Genomic DNA, 14056 nt, shown 5'->3' on the forward strand with positions numbered 1-14056 from the left:
AACAGCAACTGCTGGTAAGTCAGTTTGGAATGACAGTTGGTGGCAGTGGGTTCGGGCACCAATATTTTAATTTTGAACTCTGCTGCAGCCCCACCTCTGAAGCTGCCACTGCCAAGCAGTGTAGTATCATATATATATATATATATATATATATATATATATATATATATATATAGATATAGACTGGCTGGTGTCCGGCAACTCCTCCGCTGACAGGGGCAGCTGTAATACTTGCCCAGGTGCCTATGCTGAGGGCGAGTTCTCACCCACGAATGAAATATCCTGCACCTTGACAAAGGGGCTAGTCCCCGAAACGTTGGACAATATTTGAATACACCTGTTTGAAAACCCACTGAGTGCCGCTGTCTGTGTGTACTTTTGTACTACCTGGCTACCTATCGTATCCTGAGGGCACCTGGGAATTTGTCTTATTGAGTTGGAGTGCCAAGCCGCAACATTACTTCTATATATATATCTATATATAGACATATATCTATATATATAAAACAGGAAAGAACTGACCGTCTCTCCGCTTAATTTAAAGAAATACCTGGGTGCCCTCCTGGGCCTACAGTGGAGCTTACCATGGAATAGAGTGTGTAAGGAGGCACTCCTCGGGTTTCACAAATGACACTTGGACACAAGTTTTAGTATAGTCAACGTTTCAATTGCACACAGCAATCTTCATCAGGACAGTAACAATAAGAAAAGAATACTTACAGACATTTATACTCGTCAGACAGCCCGGTATCCACGCCACGTTCCTCCCGCTTCCGGGTGCAGCAAGCTGACGTCACGCGTGATACGTGCTCACTTCTGGCAGCAACGTTGCTATGCAACTGGTATACAAGGGCAGCTATTGGTAACTGCGTTGCCCAGCAACGTATCAACAGAGAGGGCTCGCGGTGTCGCTGCACCTCTGCACGTAATGTATGAAGCTCTATAATGCTTTTGGCTGCATAGTGAACATAAATGTCCAAGAACCGGCAAGAGTGGGCAGCAGTCCAATTAATGTAATGAGCCATAATACGCTGACTCTGATTATGGCACAGTTGCCTGCAGAGTATAATATAGTGGGCGCAATTTAATCAAAAGCCGCCATAGCTAGATCTGAATGGAAAGCACGGGGACAAAACTGCGGGGTGGATCCTGGGCAAAACTGTTGAGATATCAGACAACAAAAAAATAAAGACACTATGTTAAAACTGTGTAAAACAGCATACCATCAAGAGTATATTAGGTAGAGAATAAAAAAGAATGAATCAAGGTAGCAAACCACCGTCATGGTGAAAGAATAATCAGATAGACCAGATAAAGCAAAATACAAATCATAATGCCCTGGAAGCAGAAATATAGTAATATAATGCGTCAAAAAACTAATGGCATATAAATAAGTATGGGCCGGCATTGTACAAGATATCATAACATCAATGGTAAATAGCGATGTCAATGTTTATAAAAAACATCCGAAGGTTAATTGTTCATTGAACTCTGATCCCCTAGTGCCCATGTGGTAGGTGGGATTCTCTAGTTTTTAATTCCATTAAAATCTAAGAAATCTATTTCCGGGAACTGGAGATATCTGCAGTCAAGCAAGCTGTCCTTCCACCAGAAAATTATGAATAATAAGCCCACTCCACTATACACCCCTCCTCTGCATATTAAACATCCTCTACCACCCTCGAAGTTATGTATCAGGGCCCCTTCATTCAGCCCAATGCCCCCTTCTCCCCCCTCATCTCCCACCATCTGTGCAGTAAAGGGGTAATTAGTGGAAATTACTGATCCAGGCCCTACATGCTGAGTGGTTGATATAATATCCCCTACCACCCGCGGGACATCAAAGCTTCCCCCACCCCTACCACTGGAGGATCGGTAGGGGCCCCAATACATTGCTATGCCCAGGGGTCTACACTGCTGTTATATATATATATATATATATATACAGATGTATCGGAATTCATCTTTGCAGGGGATGGCGATGGCGACGCCAGCCGCCATCCCCTGCCCCGCGCCATCTGTATGCCGGAAGGGGACGCGCGCGCACGAGGTGCGCGCACGTCCCCTTCCGACGGTGCTGCCCTCGGTCGCCTGGTGCCCACACCGGGCGACCGCACCCCCCCGCAGTGCCCTCGGGTCCCCCCCAGCCCCCTCGAGCGGGAGGCGGACAGTATTGCGTACGCCTCGCCGCCCGGATACTGAGACGCATGTGCGTGGGGGACGCACGCGCGTCTCAGTCAGTTGGAGCGCCGTGTTGGTGGCGGATCGCCAGCAGCATGCTGCTGGCGAATTGCCAGCAACAGTAAGGCCGGCTACATCTGTATATGTGTGTGTGTGCTGTATATATATATATATAATTATTATTATTATTATTTTATTTATATAAATTTGGTCTATCTATAATACTTTAACTGACCCCGCATATACTGGGTCACCTAAGTGTCCATCTCCATGCTTTGCTCCGCCCCTCTGGAAACCCTCTTCTGAAAATCCTGCGTTTGCCTTTGCACTGGCTGCTCACTTTCCCTACCCTCCAAGGCCAGCCTAATGTTGGTTTGCATGTTCTTTGAAGGTGCAGATAGTTTTTCCAATAGAAAAGTATCCACAGGGGCAACAAATGAAATAGATGACAAAATTACTGTTACATGACAGGATATGTTTGATGGGGATTTTTATTCCAGAATGAGGATGCAGAAAATTATTTCCAGTCTCCATAAACCTGCACGCAGTGCAACCAGTACATTTATAAACTCACGGCCTCCTACTAAGAAAATTATTTGCGGGACCATGTGAAGGGATGGCAACCTAATTTCTGACTAACCAATCTTTAAGATTATGACCACGTTTGTAGTTGAGAATTCTAGTATCTTGCAGACCCGGTAAGTTCTTATCAGTGGTGATAAGTGGCCAGAGTTTCTTGGAGTTGGATGCAATGATTTTACTTGCTGAGGAAAAGGTAGTTACTAGCTGTAGCATTTTCTGTTTCCGTTTAATCACAGGGGAGAGACAGGAGGCTCTTGTTTTATTTAAGGCCTTTAGTTTGGCAGCTCTTAATTCATCCTTGTCGTAACCTCTGTTAATAAATTTCAACATCATATTGTCCATCTGTGATGCAGCTAAAGCCTCATTGCTGGTGATCCGCCTGATGCACAGAAACTGCGAAAATGGCAAGCCCTTTTTGAGGGCAACAGGGTGGGAGCTATTAGCATGCAAGAACATGTTTCTGTCAGTAGCTTTAAAGAAAATGTCTCCAGATGATCTTGTACTCGGGTGATTTTGACATCAAGGTATTTGATGGTGATGTAATCAAGGTTATACGTGAGCTGGATAGTCTCATCCATCTAGTTTATCAGTTCCATCTGGGCATGAAACTCTTCATGGGGCCCTGCCCATAGTATCAGTATATCGTCGATGTAACGTGTAAACAGTATAAGATGATCTGCAAATGCTTGATTTTTCAAGAACAGTGTATCTTCAATAGCAAACATATAGGAGTTGGCAAAACTTGGGGCCACATTGGACCCCATGGCACATCCTAGAAGCTGAATGTAATATTCATTATTGAACAGAAAATAATTGTTCTTGAGAGTCTTCTCCAGTAGGGTGATGAAAAAAGAGACATCCGGGCCAGTGTACTGCACACTGTTAGATAACAGGTTCTTGGTGGCTGCCAAACCCTTTTCATGGGAGATATTGGTGTAAAGGGACACTAAATCAACGCACGTCAATGTACACACTGTGGGTAATGGGCCAAGTTGTTGAATTTTAAGTAACAGATCTGTGGTGTCTTTCAAGAAGGTTGGTTGACTCTGAACCACTGGCTGTAAGTAGAAATCCAGGTATTTAGATACCACACCAAAGAGGGAGTTGTGGGCCGCTATTATCGGGCCTCCAGGAGGGCACTCCAGGTTTTTATGTACCTTAGGGAGGGTATACCATATTGCAAACTCCCAGGCGATCCTACGCCATTTTTCAAAAAAGATCTTGATGTCTTGTTGACTACAGCCCTTTCGGAAGGCATCATCAATACAAAAACCAAAGAAGCCCTACCAGTGCAATATCCCATTTCCCAATCCTGTATACCCTCCCTAAGGTACATAAAAACCTGGAGTGCCTTCCGCGATGCCCGATTATAGAGTACTGCCACTCTTCAGTGTTAGATGGCATGCACTGAAGGGTGTCAGTAAGCAGTGGAGTAACTACACCACAATGTACACTGACCATTGAATTGTAACTAATCACCTGCTATTAATAAAAATTTGAGTGATAAAAATTATGATATATATGTAATAAGATACACAACACAAATCGACTCATCATATATATTCAAACTCAAATGTATTAAGGAGGTAAAGTTTTAAATACATTCTATTTGAGAATACGGCAATCCAGTAGGAGAAAACATCTTTAAAAAGAGAAAAAAAATATTTTCCTTTTCTGACCTCTACGGAAGAGTGGCCCTAACGCGGTTCATGGCGATTACTTTATGCAGATTATACAAACCCCATCACAACCACTGGCCTGAGGATTTAAGGCTAATTACACTAATTATAAGAAAGTGGTAGTGTGCGAATATATTACATGAATTTAGCTACAGACCACTAAAAGGTCAAGTACAAAAAGTAGCCAATCTCTACACTAAGCAACATAGAATCCAATCTGCAAAGTTGACTGTATCACTTACGTGGTGGAGGACAGGCTTACACTGTCTTATATAAAACTTCACCTAATATTTGATATTTGAGTATTTGCCTCACATAGAACCTCACTGGATATGTGATATCTAAGTATTTGGGATTAACATGACCACTCCCAGAGGCGTAGCTACCGTAAGGCAGCCACCGCGGCTGCTTGGGGGAGCAAGCGCCAGTGGGGCACCCCCGGTGCCCGGGCACTCTGGTCAGACCCCCCCTTACCCCTCCGCATGCCGCTGCCACCACATTCAGTCCGGCACCGCAGATAGCCTCCGGGCTCCGTCTCCTGCAGTAATGAAAAATGACACGAAAAAATGGCTGCCCCCTAATAGCAGACAGTTTTTAAGGATGCTAGAGGAGGCCGCCACCTCCTCTAACATCCCTAAAAAAACTGTCTGCTGTACGGGGGCAGCCATTTTGTCGTGTCATTTTTCATTACTGCAGGAGACGGAGCCCGGAGGCTATCTGCGGTGCCGGACTGAATGCGGGGCCGGCGGCGGCATGCGGAGGGGCAAGGTAATTTTTTGGCTGGGGGGCGCCACAATATTAGTTACGCCTCTGACCACTCCTCTGTAAGAACATAGATAAAGCTCTCCTAACACGTTAATAATAAACGAATATCGACACACAAAGGACACTGACAACTATTTAAAGCAGCACTTTTAAAAAATTCGTTATTCCTAAATAAATATTTCACTTATTGGACTTTTTTTTTTAACATTACTTATTAAAATATTGAAATTTAAAAAAATATACATTCTCTCTGAATTATCTTTGTGCGCCAACAAAAAAGGCATTCTTCTCTGTCCTCCTTCTATTGTAACTTATATTGTCTTTGGCTGCACCCCCTTTGAGCTCTATTATCAAATTGTCTCGTTTGGGGTAAAATAGGTGCTATAGCACCTGCCTGTGCAGATATATCCCATTTTCCCCCTCTCCCTTGAAACTAATGCTATGTAAATTTGAAAACTTTCAGTAAAAATTACTGAATAAAAAAAAAAAAACATTGGGAGATTATTTATTCTTACGCCAGATTAAGCCTCTCTACCAGTAGAATCATGCCATACTACTCTAGATGTAAAAACCTCAGATCGTGGCTGGTCAAAACGGATATGGCTAAACTAAAAACAAAAAAATGCATTTGAATAATTTTTGCCTACACCCTGTGACTGGGGTGCAGTCAGTGAGCCTGCCAATTTATGTTGACAGGAGACACTTTCCAACATTAACATTCTGGTTGCACATACAATATTCGTTACTGTTTTAATTGTGACTCCACGTACGTGGTCTACCAAATCATCTGCCCTTGTGGGTTAGTGTATGTAGGGAAGATGGAATGGAAATTTAAAGCCCAAACAGTATGTACTAGCGATCAACCAGTCGCTCAGCACTTTCCCATGCAGAAACATCCCCTTAACAGTCTGCGGTATTGTATCATTGATACGGTGACACCTTCTATTAGAGAAGGGAATCGTGCACAGAAACTAATACAACGTGAAAGCCGGTGCACAGCTCTCATTTACTCAAAAGGGTTAAATGAACAAATCTCATATAGTTGTTTTCAATAATGCACTTTTCCATCTAAAATAAAAATGTTTATATAATGTATAATTAAGGGTTGCATTGATTATATTGTTCAGTGTTGTTAATCTTGTACTTTTTAATGGTGTTTTTTTCTGAATCTCCTTTGAGGCATCTCCGTTGCTTAGCAATGGACATGCAGTCCCAGGTGATGCTGTCCGGTGGATGGAATGATGTCATCAGTGGTAGCGGCTACGACGCAGATAGGCAGTCTCCTCCAGAAGTGGACAGCCTCACCTGGGGAGCAGCAAGGACTGTGGTATATAAGTATATAACTTCTCACTTGTCTTCATGCTTGAAAAGTTTACATTAAACTAAAACGTTGCTGATACTGTACTTACCTGCATCACCAGCAAATTATTTCCGAGTGCCGCACCGACTCGCCTGTATTTTCCCCCTTTGTGAGGGCACCGGAGCCATCATTTATTATTTCATTGGGAGACCCCAGGATACATATATACAATGCTCAAAAAAATAAAGGGAACACTTAAACAACACAGTGTAACTCCAAGTCAATCATACTTCTGTGAAATCAAACTGTCCACTTAGGAAGCAACACCGATTGACAATCAATTTCACATGCTGTTGTGCAAATGGAATAGACAACAGGTGGAAAATATAGGCAATTAGCAAGACACCTCAATAAAGGAGTTGTTCTGCAGGAGGTGACCACAGGGGTGCCGGACGGGTTCCCGACAGTTGGGATCCCGACAGTCGTTTACCCGACGTCGGGATCCCAACTGTCAAAACGCAGACAGACGGGTGCCCGACGGCCACCCGCTATTTTCCCTCGTGGGGGTCCACGACCCCCATAGAGGGAGAATAGAATTCTGCATGCCCGCAGTCAGCGAGCCCGCAAGGGGCTTTTTTGTGCTCGCCATGCTGTCTGACTCCGGGCAGTCAGGATCCCAACGTCGGGATAATGACTGTCGGGATCCCGACTGTCGGAGTCCCGTACCACACCCGACCACAGACTAGCTCCTATGCTTTCTGCCTCATGTTTTGGTCACTTTTGAAAGCTGGAGGTGCTTTCACTCTAGTGGTAGCATGAGACACAGTCTACAACCCACACAAGTGGCTCAGGTAGTGCAGCTCATCCAAGATGGCACATCAATGCGAGCTGTGGCAAGAAGATTTTCTGTGTCTGTCAGCGTATTGTCCAGAGCATGGAGGCGCTAACAGGAAACAGGCCAGTACATCAGGAGACGTGGAGGAGGCCATAGGAGGGCAACAACCCAGCAGCAGGACCGCTACCTCTCCCTTTGTGTAAGGAGGAACAGGAGAAGCCCTGCAAAATGACCTCAAGCAGGCCACAAATGTGCATGTGTCTACTCAAACGGTCAGAAACAGACTCCATGAGGGTGGTATGAGGGCCCAACGTCCACAGGAAGGGGTTGTGCTTACAGCCCAATAACGTGCAGGACATTTGGCATTGCCAGAGAACACCAAGATTGGCAAATTCGCCACTGGGCCCTGTGCTCTTCACAGATGAAAGCAGTTTCACACTGAGCACGTGACAGATGTGACAGAGTCTGGAGATGCCAAGGAGAATGTTCTGCTGGTTACAAAATCCTCCAACATGACCGGTTTGGCAGTGGGTCAGTAATGGTGTGAGGTGGCATTTCTTTGGGGGGCCACACAGCCCTCCATGTGCTCGCCAGAGGTAGCCTGACTGCCATTAGGTACCGAGATGAGATCCTCAGACCCCTTGTGAGACCATATGCTGGCACAGTTGGCCCTAGGTTCCTTCTAATGCAAGACAATGCTAGACCTCATGTGGCTGGAGTGTGTCAGCAGTTCCTGCAATACGAAGGCATTGTTATGGATTGGCCCACCCGTTCCCCAGACCTGAATCCAATTGAGTACATCTGGGACATCATGTCTCACTCCATCCACCAAAGTCACGTTGCACCACAGACTGTCCAGGAGTTGGCGGATGCTTTAGTCCAGGTCTGGGAGGAGATCCCTCAGGAGACCATCTGCCACCTCATCGGGAGCATGCCCAGGCTTTGTAGAGAGGTCATACAGGCACGTGGAGGCCACACACACTACTGAGCCTCATTTTGACTTGTTTTAAGGACATTACATCAAAGTTGGGTCAGCCTGTAGTGTGTTTTTCCACTTTAATTTTGAGTGTGACTCCAAATCCAGACCTCTATGTGTTAATACATTTTATTTCCATTGATCATTTTTGTGTGATTTTGTTGTTAGCACATTCAACTATGTAAAGAACAAAGTATTTAATAAGAATATTTAATTCATTCAGATCTAGGATGTGTTATGTTAGTGTTCCCTTTATTTTTTTGAGCAGTGTATACACACCAGTGACGTGCGGTGAGGTTAGTGGTTGGTGAGGCACTAGCTTGGTGGTGTCAGTGCCGACGAGCTCTGTGAGGAGCCCTGGGTCCACAATGCTTCTGTGCTGACAGGCAAGTGCAAGAGCTGCCGCCTACATTAGCTGCAGAGATCAGCAGAGCAGCTCCTACCTGGACCCAGCGCTCCCTGCAGACCCTGTCAGTTCTGGCTCTACCAAGCCACCATAGGGTCTGCCCACTGTTCTACCACCCCTGCTGATGTTTTTGTGAGGGATGTTTAGATGGGTGGCTCTGGGCTGGGGACAGGGATGGCTGGTTAGATAGGGGGGCACTGGGCTAGGGGATGGCTGATTAGATAGGGCGGTACTATGCTGGGGACAGGGATGGCTGGATAGATAGGGGGACACTGTGCTGGGGACAGGGATGGCTGGTTAGATAGGGGGTCACTGATATAGGGGATGGCTGGTTAGATATGAGAGCACTGGGCTGGGGATAGTTATAACTGGTTAGATAGGGGGGCACTGGTATAGGGTATGGCTGGTTAGATATGGGGGCACTGGGCTGGGGACAGGGATGGCTGGTTGGGGGGCACTGGGCTAGGGGATGGCTGATTAGATAGGGTGATACTGGGCTAGGGACAAGAATGGCTGAATAAATAGGGGGCACTGTGCTGTGGACAGGGATGGTTATATAGATAAGGGGGACAGGGATGGCTGGATAGATAGGGGGACACTGTGCTGGGGACAGGGATGGCTGGTTATATAGTAGGGCACTAGACTGGGGACAGGGATGGCTGGTTAGATAGGGGGACACTGTGCTGGGGACAGGGATGGCTGGTTAGATAGTAGGGCACTAGGCTGGGGACAGGGATGGCTGGTTAGATAGGGGGCACTAGGCTGGGGACAGGGATGGATGGTTAGATAGGGGGACACTGTGCTTCGGACAGGGATGGCTGGTTAGATAGGGGGACACTGTGCTGGGGACAGGGATGGCTGGTTAGATAGTAGGGCACTAGGCAGGGGACAGGGATGGCTGGATAGATAGTAGGGCACTAGGCAGGGGACAGGGATGGCTGGATAGATAGGGGGAAACTGTGGGTGTGGGGGGGGAGGCGGTTGGAGGGTTTCCTGCAGCAATTAAATCAATGATGAAGTGCAGGAATAAGTCACAGTGCAGGAGGGTGGTGCGGAGGGCAGGCGGGACGTCCCCCCTGCAGTGCACCTGTGCCTACATTACCTTAGGCCGGGTCTGCCGACAGACCACACTGCTGTTACGGACAGATCCCATGGAGAAGCGTCCATCCCTCGGCGGTGTTCAAACTTCTGCCGGGGTATGCGTGCACCGCACACCCGCCGGCTGATGTCCCCACGGTGCTCGACACTGCCCGGAGTAACTTCCGGGTATGTGCAGTCTCGCTGGCTGTGGAGCCTTACGAAGTCATTCCCCCGCTGGTCTGTTCATTAGCGCCGGGGCTGGGGCTGGGGCCGGCTTACGACACATACTGTATATAAGCTTCTTAGAAGCGTCCATCCCTCGGCGGTGTTCAAACTTCTGCCGGGGTATGCGTGCACCGCACACTCGCCGGCTGATGTCCCCACGGTGCTCGACACTGCCCGGAGCAACTTCCGGGTATGTGCAGTCTCGCTGGCTGTGGAGCCTTACCAAGTAATTCCCCCGCTGGTCTGTTCATTAACGCCGGGGCTGGGGCCGGCTTACGACACATACTGTATATAAGCTTCTAGTGACTTGGTTCAGGGACGTGCTTCCTCTTTCTGGCTATATATGAAAGCACGCCCCTGTCACTGAGGCAGCGCCACTGTGCCCAATCACATCTGCCTCAGTGACAGGGGCGTGCTTTCATATAGCCAGAAGCAGAAAGCACGTCCCTGGCTGTCACTGAGGCACCGCTATAAGTGCCGCCTATGCTGTTTTTTCTAATTCACAGCCTGCTACTTGGCCTCGCCCCCTACCCACCCCCTATTTCAGAAATGCTAACATTGACACCCGGAGGCACCGCTCTTGGTGCCTCCCTAACCAATTCTAAAAAAATAAATGGGGTAAAAGTGATTATTATTATAAAATAAAGCATATACTTATGACACATAATATGTGTCATAAGTATTTTCTTTGTATTATTTAATTAATCATTGATGACAGGGGAGGTGCCTCCCCTGACTGCACGTCCCTGATACACACACACACACACACACACACAAAGGATATGTGGGGAGGGATTTGGAGACATGGAGAAGGGCGGGGGACCACAGGGAGAAGCATGACAGTGAAATAAAGATGGAGAGACAGAGAGATGAAAAGAACATAGATATAGAGATATATTGAGATAAGTAGGTGTATCGGGTTGGCACTCGTGGCTTCAATAAAAATCCGGTGCCAGGAACATAATAGAGCAATAAGAGACACGTACCCCCTCAGAGAAAGGATGGATCCGGCACACGGTAGTATAGGTGAAGAAAAAGAGGTTTATTAAGAGTGCAACATTGCACTAAGTGACAGCTGCTGACCTGACAGCCGTTTCAACTGCTGGGTGCAGTTTTCATCAGAGATATATTGAGAGAGAGAGAGAGAGAGAGAGAGAGAGAGAGCAATACGGAGAGAGAGAGAGAGAACGAGAGAGAGAGAGAGAGAGAGAGAGAGCGAGGGACAAAGATACATGGATGGAGAGAGACATAGGGCCTGATTCAGACCTATTCAGAGGGCTGTAAATTCACAGCCCATCTGAACATCTCTAGACCATACAAGCACATGGTACACTATGCGCGTGCGTGTGGTCCCCCTGCAAACGGAATATGCGAAGGGTAGCCTTTCAATGGACATACACTGGGTGGGTGACTGACAGGCAGGGGTTGTTCTGGTTGTAAATTGATAGATGTTGGCATTCAACCTATGACTGGCTGCTAGGTCGAGTTGTCCAAGCTCAAGTAGAAGGCAAATATACTTAAATTACGAATGACCAGTGATCAAGCACTAAATGTATGTAATTAACAAATGAAAAAGATGGTAGTGTTCCCTCCCAATTGTGACTGAGAAGAGTGCCACTAGATGGTGCTATTAATCAGTAAATGATTATCAGTGCAGAAATGTATGGGGAAAACTGAGTTTTATTAAGGCAACAAGGTAAATAAAGTGGAAAAAACACCAGACAATAAAAAATAGAACATAATAATGGCATGCATGCAAATGTCAAAAGTCACTGCAGTGATCAGATATTCAATCACTCTGAGAGAAGTGATGTACCGGACTGGGGTGCGATAAAGGCCAGGGGGTGTGTTGCAGGGAGCTGGCATCCCTACTCCCTGCAGTGCACCGACCCCTGGTTTACCTTAAACAAAGACAAAATACTAGCGCTATAAAAAATATTTCCCTTTGTAGTCAATAGGGTGGTCCCATGCAGCGTTTTAAAAAGGAATGCTCAATCCTTAATAGTAGCAAAAAATGACAAACAACATATAAAAACTGCGCTAGGGACTACCTTAGTATAATAAGATTTATTGTCTAGATACGAATGACTGGCCAGTGAATATTAAATGAAAGAAATTATTTATTGACAGTACATTAATATAACCAAAAAATAAGCATAAAAAACAAGATTTCACAGTTTGCAGCTAAGATGTTATTGTTAAAGTAGATTGCAAAAGGTGGTAATTATCCATTTTTTTGCACATAGCAAAAAGCATGCATGTTAGTGACTGTTAGCATGTTAAGAAAAAATAAAGATAAAAAGGATTAAAAATTAGTGGTAACGTAATGTTACCAGTCCTGGTATGTCTGGCCTGACAAAAAATAAGGTCCCTCTCTCCGGTCCTGTTAGTTGTCAAACCCCAGTTAGATCAGGCTTGCCTACCCTCCCGGCATTGCCAGGAGGCTCCCGAAAATGGGGTCCCCCTCCCGGCCCCCCGGGAAGCTCGGCAATCCTCCCGCTTTTGTCTTGCAGCCCCCGCTTCCCCTTTCTTAATGCACTAATTACCATTTATTCACGGGTCCGCGGCAAGGGTTGGGACTAAAATGACGCAAATCGCATAATTTCACGTCATTTTTACCCTGCCCCCTACTCGCGGACCCACAAATCGCGGAATTTACCTGGATTGGGGACGGGGCCTGCCCCCTGACCTGAAGATCCGGCTGTCCTCTCCGGGCTTCTCCTGGAGAGGATTCTCCAAAAGTCAGCAAGTATGAGTTAGATGTATTTAGTTGTAGCTGCACATTTCTGCTTGGCAGGCTGGGGGAGCAGGCTGAAAATAGCTCCTTTGTTGTATATCCAGGTACCTATGAGAGCATCCTCAGATTCCAGAAAAGTTTTTACAGATGGACCTTTGATAAAGCATTCAACAATAAACATTCAGCGATGATGCGTTTCCCTGCCTCCTTCCAGGATCAACGGCTTCCTCAGATCGATATAAGGTGAATGGACAGACTGGAGGTTTAAATAGCATTATTTTGCCGGTTCGCGCATGTGCAATGGGACATATTGCGCATACTTCTGGTATTTCTGAAGGGCGTTCCTCTTGCTCTTCAAGCCTCCTTGTCACAGCATTATGCTATTGGATTCTCAGTGCTTCAAGCCTTGTTTTGGTGCTGTGCCTTACATGCAGCCACAGAGTCTTATATTGGTCATGTGACTGCTAATGCAGCTTTACTACACTGGTTCTAGACAGACAGTAATATATATGCACAAAAGTATACTCCATCTGCATCCTGCCTTTGGCCATTAAGCCCCTACCACTTGTAAAGCGCAACAGAATGTGCTGCGCTATATAAGAAACTGTAAATAAATAAATACCACAGCACTTCCCCAGTGGACCCTTCATGCCCCAATCAGTCACTGGCTAGAAGGATAGAATTTAGAAGAAGATATCCAATAAAGCCACAGTAGATCAAATACAAGAAGGTTTGGGTGTCAACCACGCTGACATTCTTCTGGCGGCAGTGCTGCCACAGCAGATTCCCAGTGGCGGCCACTCCAGGCAGCTGCAGCACTTCCGTCTGGCAACACCAGGACCCGCCGCGTCACTTCCGCCTGGCCGAGGCGGATCATCACATGGCCGGGCAACGTCACATCTGCCCCATGGCGTTCTCCTGCAGCCACACAGCGGTTGCTTAGTGACAGGGGACGCCGGGGAATGCGCTTTCAGCCACCTGCAGCTATTATGGCTAGGAAGGCTGCTTCTCCTGGCAGCCACTGATTGGCGGCGCATCCCTTTTAAGGGATACGGCCATATACAGCCCTGCCGGTTATACTGCTTGATTCAGGTGATTGTTTGGCCACTGCAGTGTTCTGTCAGGCTTCAGCCTGCCTCTGACTCCTGCTTGCCAGTTCTGTCCAACCAGCTTATCTCCATCTGCAGCTGCTGGAAGTTTGCTGACCCTCCTGTTCAAGTGAAAGGTCATATAAGTGTTAAGTGTTCCATTGAAGCTTGGTTTCTTTTATATTGATTCTCATTATTTGGT

General features: G+C 46.6%; 2 protein-coding genes across 2 annotated transcripts in view; one reads left to right on the top strand and one right to left on the bottom strand.

Moving 5' to 3' along the window:
- LOC146062934 (G-protein coupled receptor family C group 6 member A-like) overlaps positions 1-3219 on the bottom strand; it is a 72753-nt gene extending 69534 nt beyond the window's left edge. The window contains exon 1 of the mRNA XM_083174942.1: positions 2822-3219. Coding sequence (XP_083031068.1) covers positions 2822-3219 — 398 coding nt within the window. The remainder of the gene's footprint in view (positions 1-2821) is intronic.
- Positions 1-14056, top strand: part of ZUP1 (zinc finger containing ubiquitin peptidase 1) — a 237305-nt gene that overhangs the window by 67190 nt on the left and 156059 nt on the right. The gene's annotated exons all lie outside the window — the stretch shown is intronic.

Source organism: Crinia signifera, chromosome 3 (genome assembly GCF_055691185.1).
Source record: "Crinia signifera chromosome 3, ASM5569118v1, whole genome shotgun sequence".
Lineage (NCBI taxonomy): Eukaryota > Metazoa > Chordata > Amphibia > Anura > Myobatrachidae > Crinia > Crinia signifera.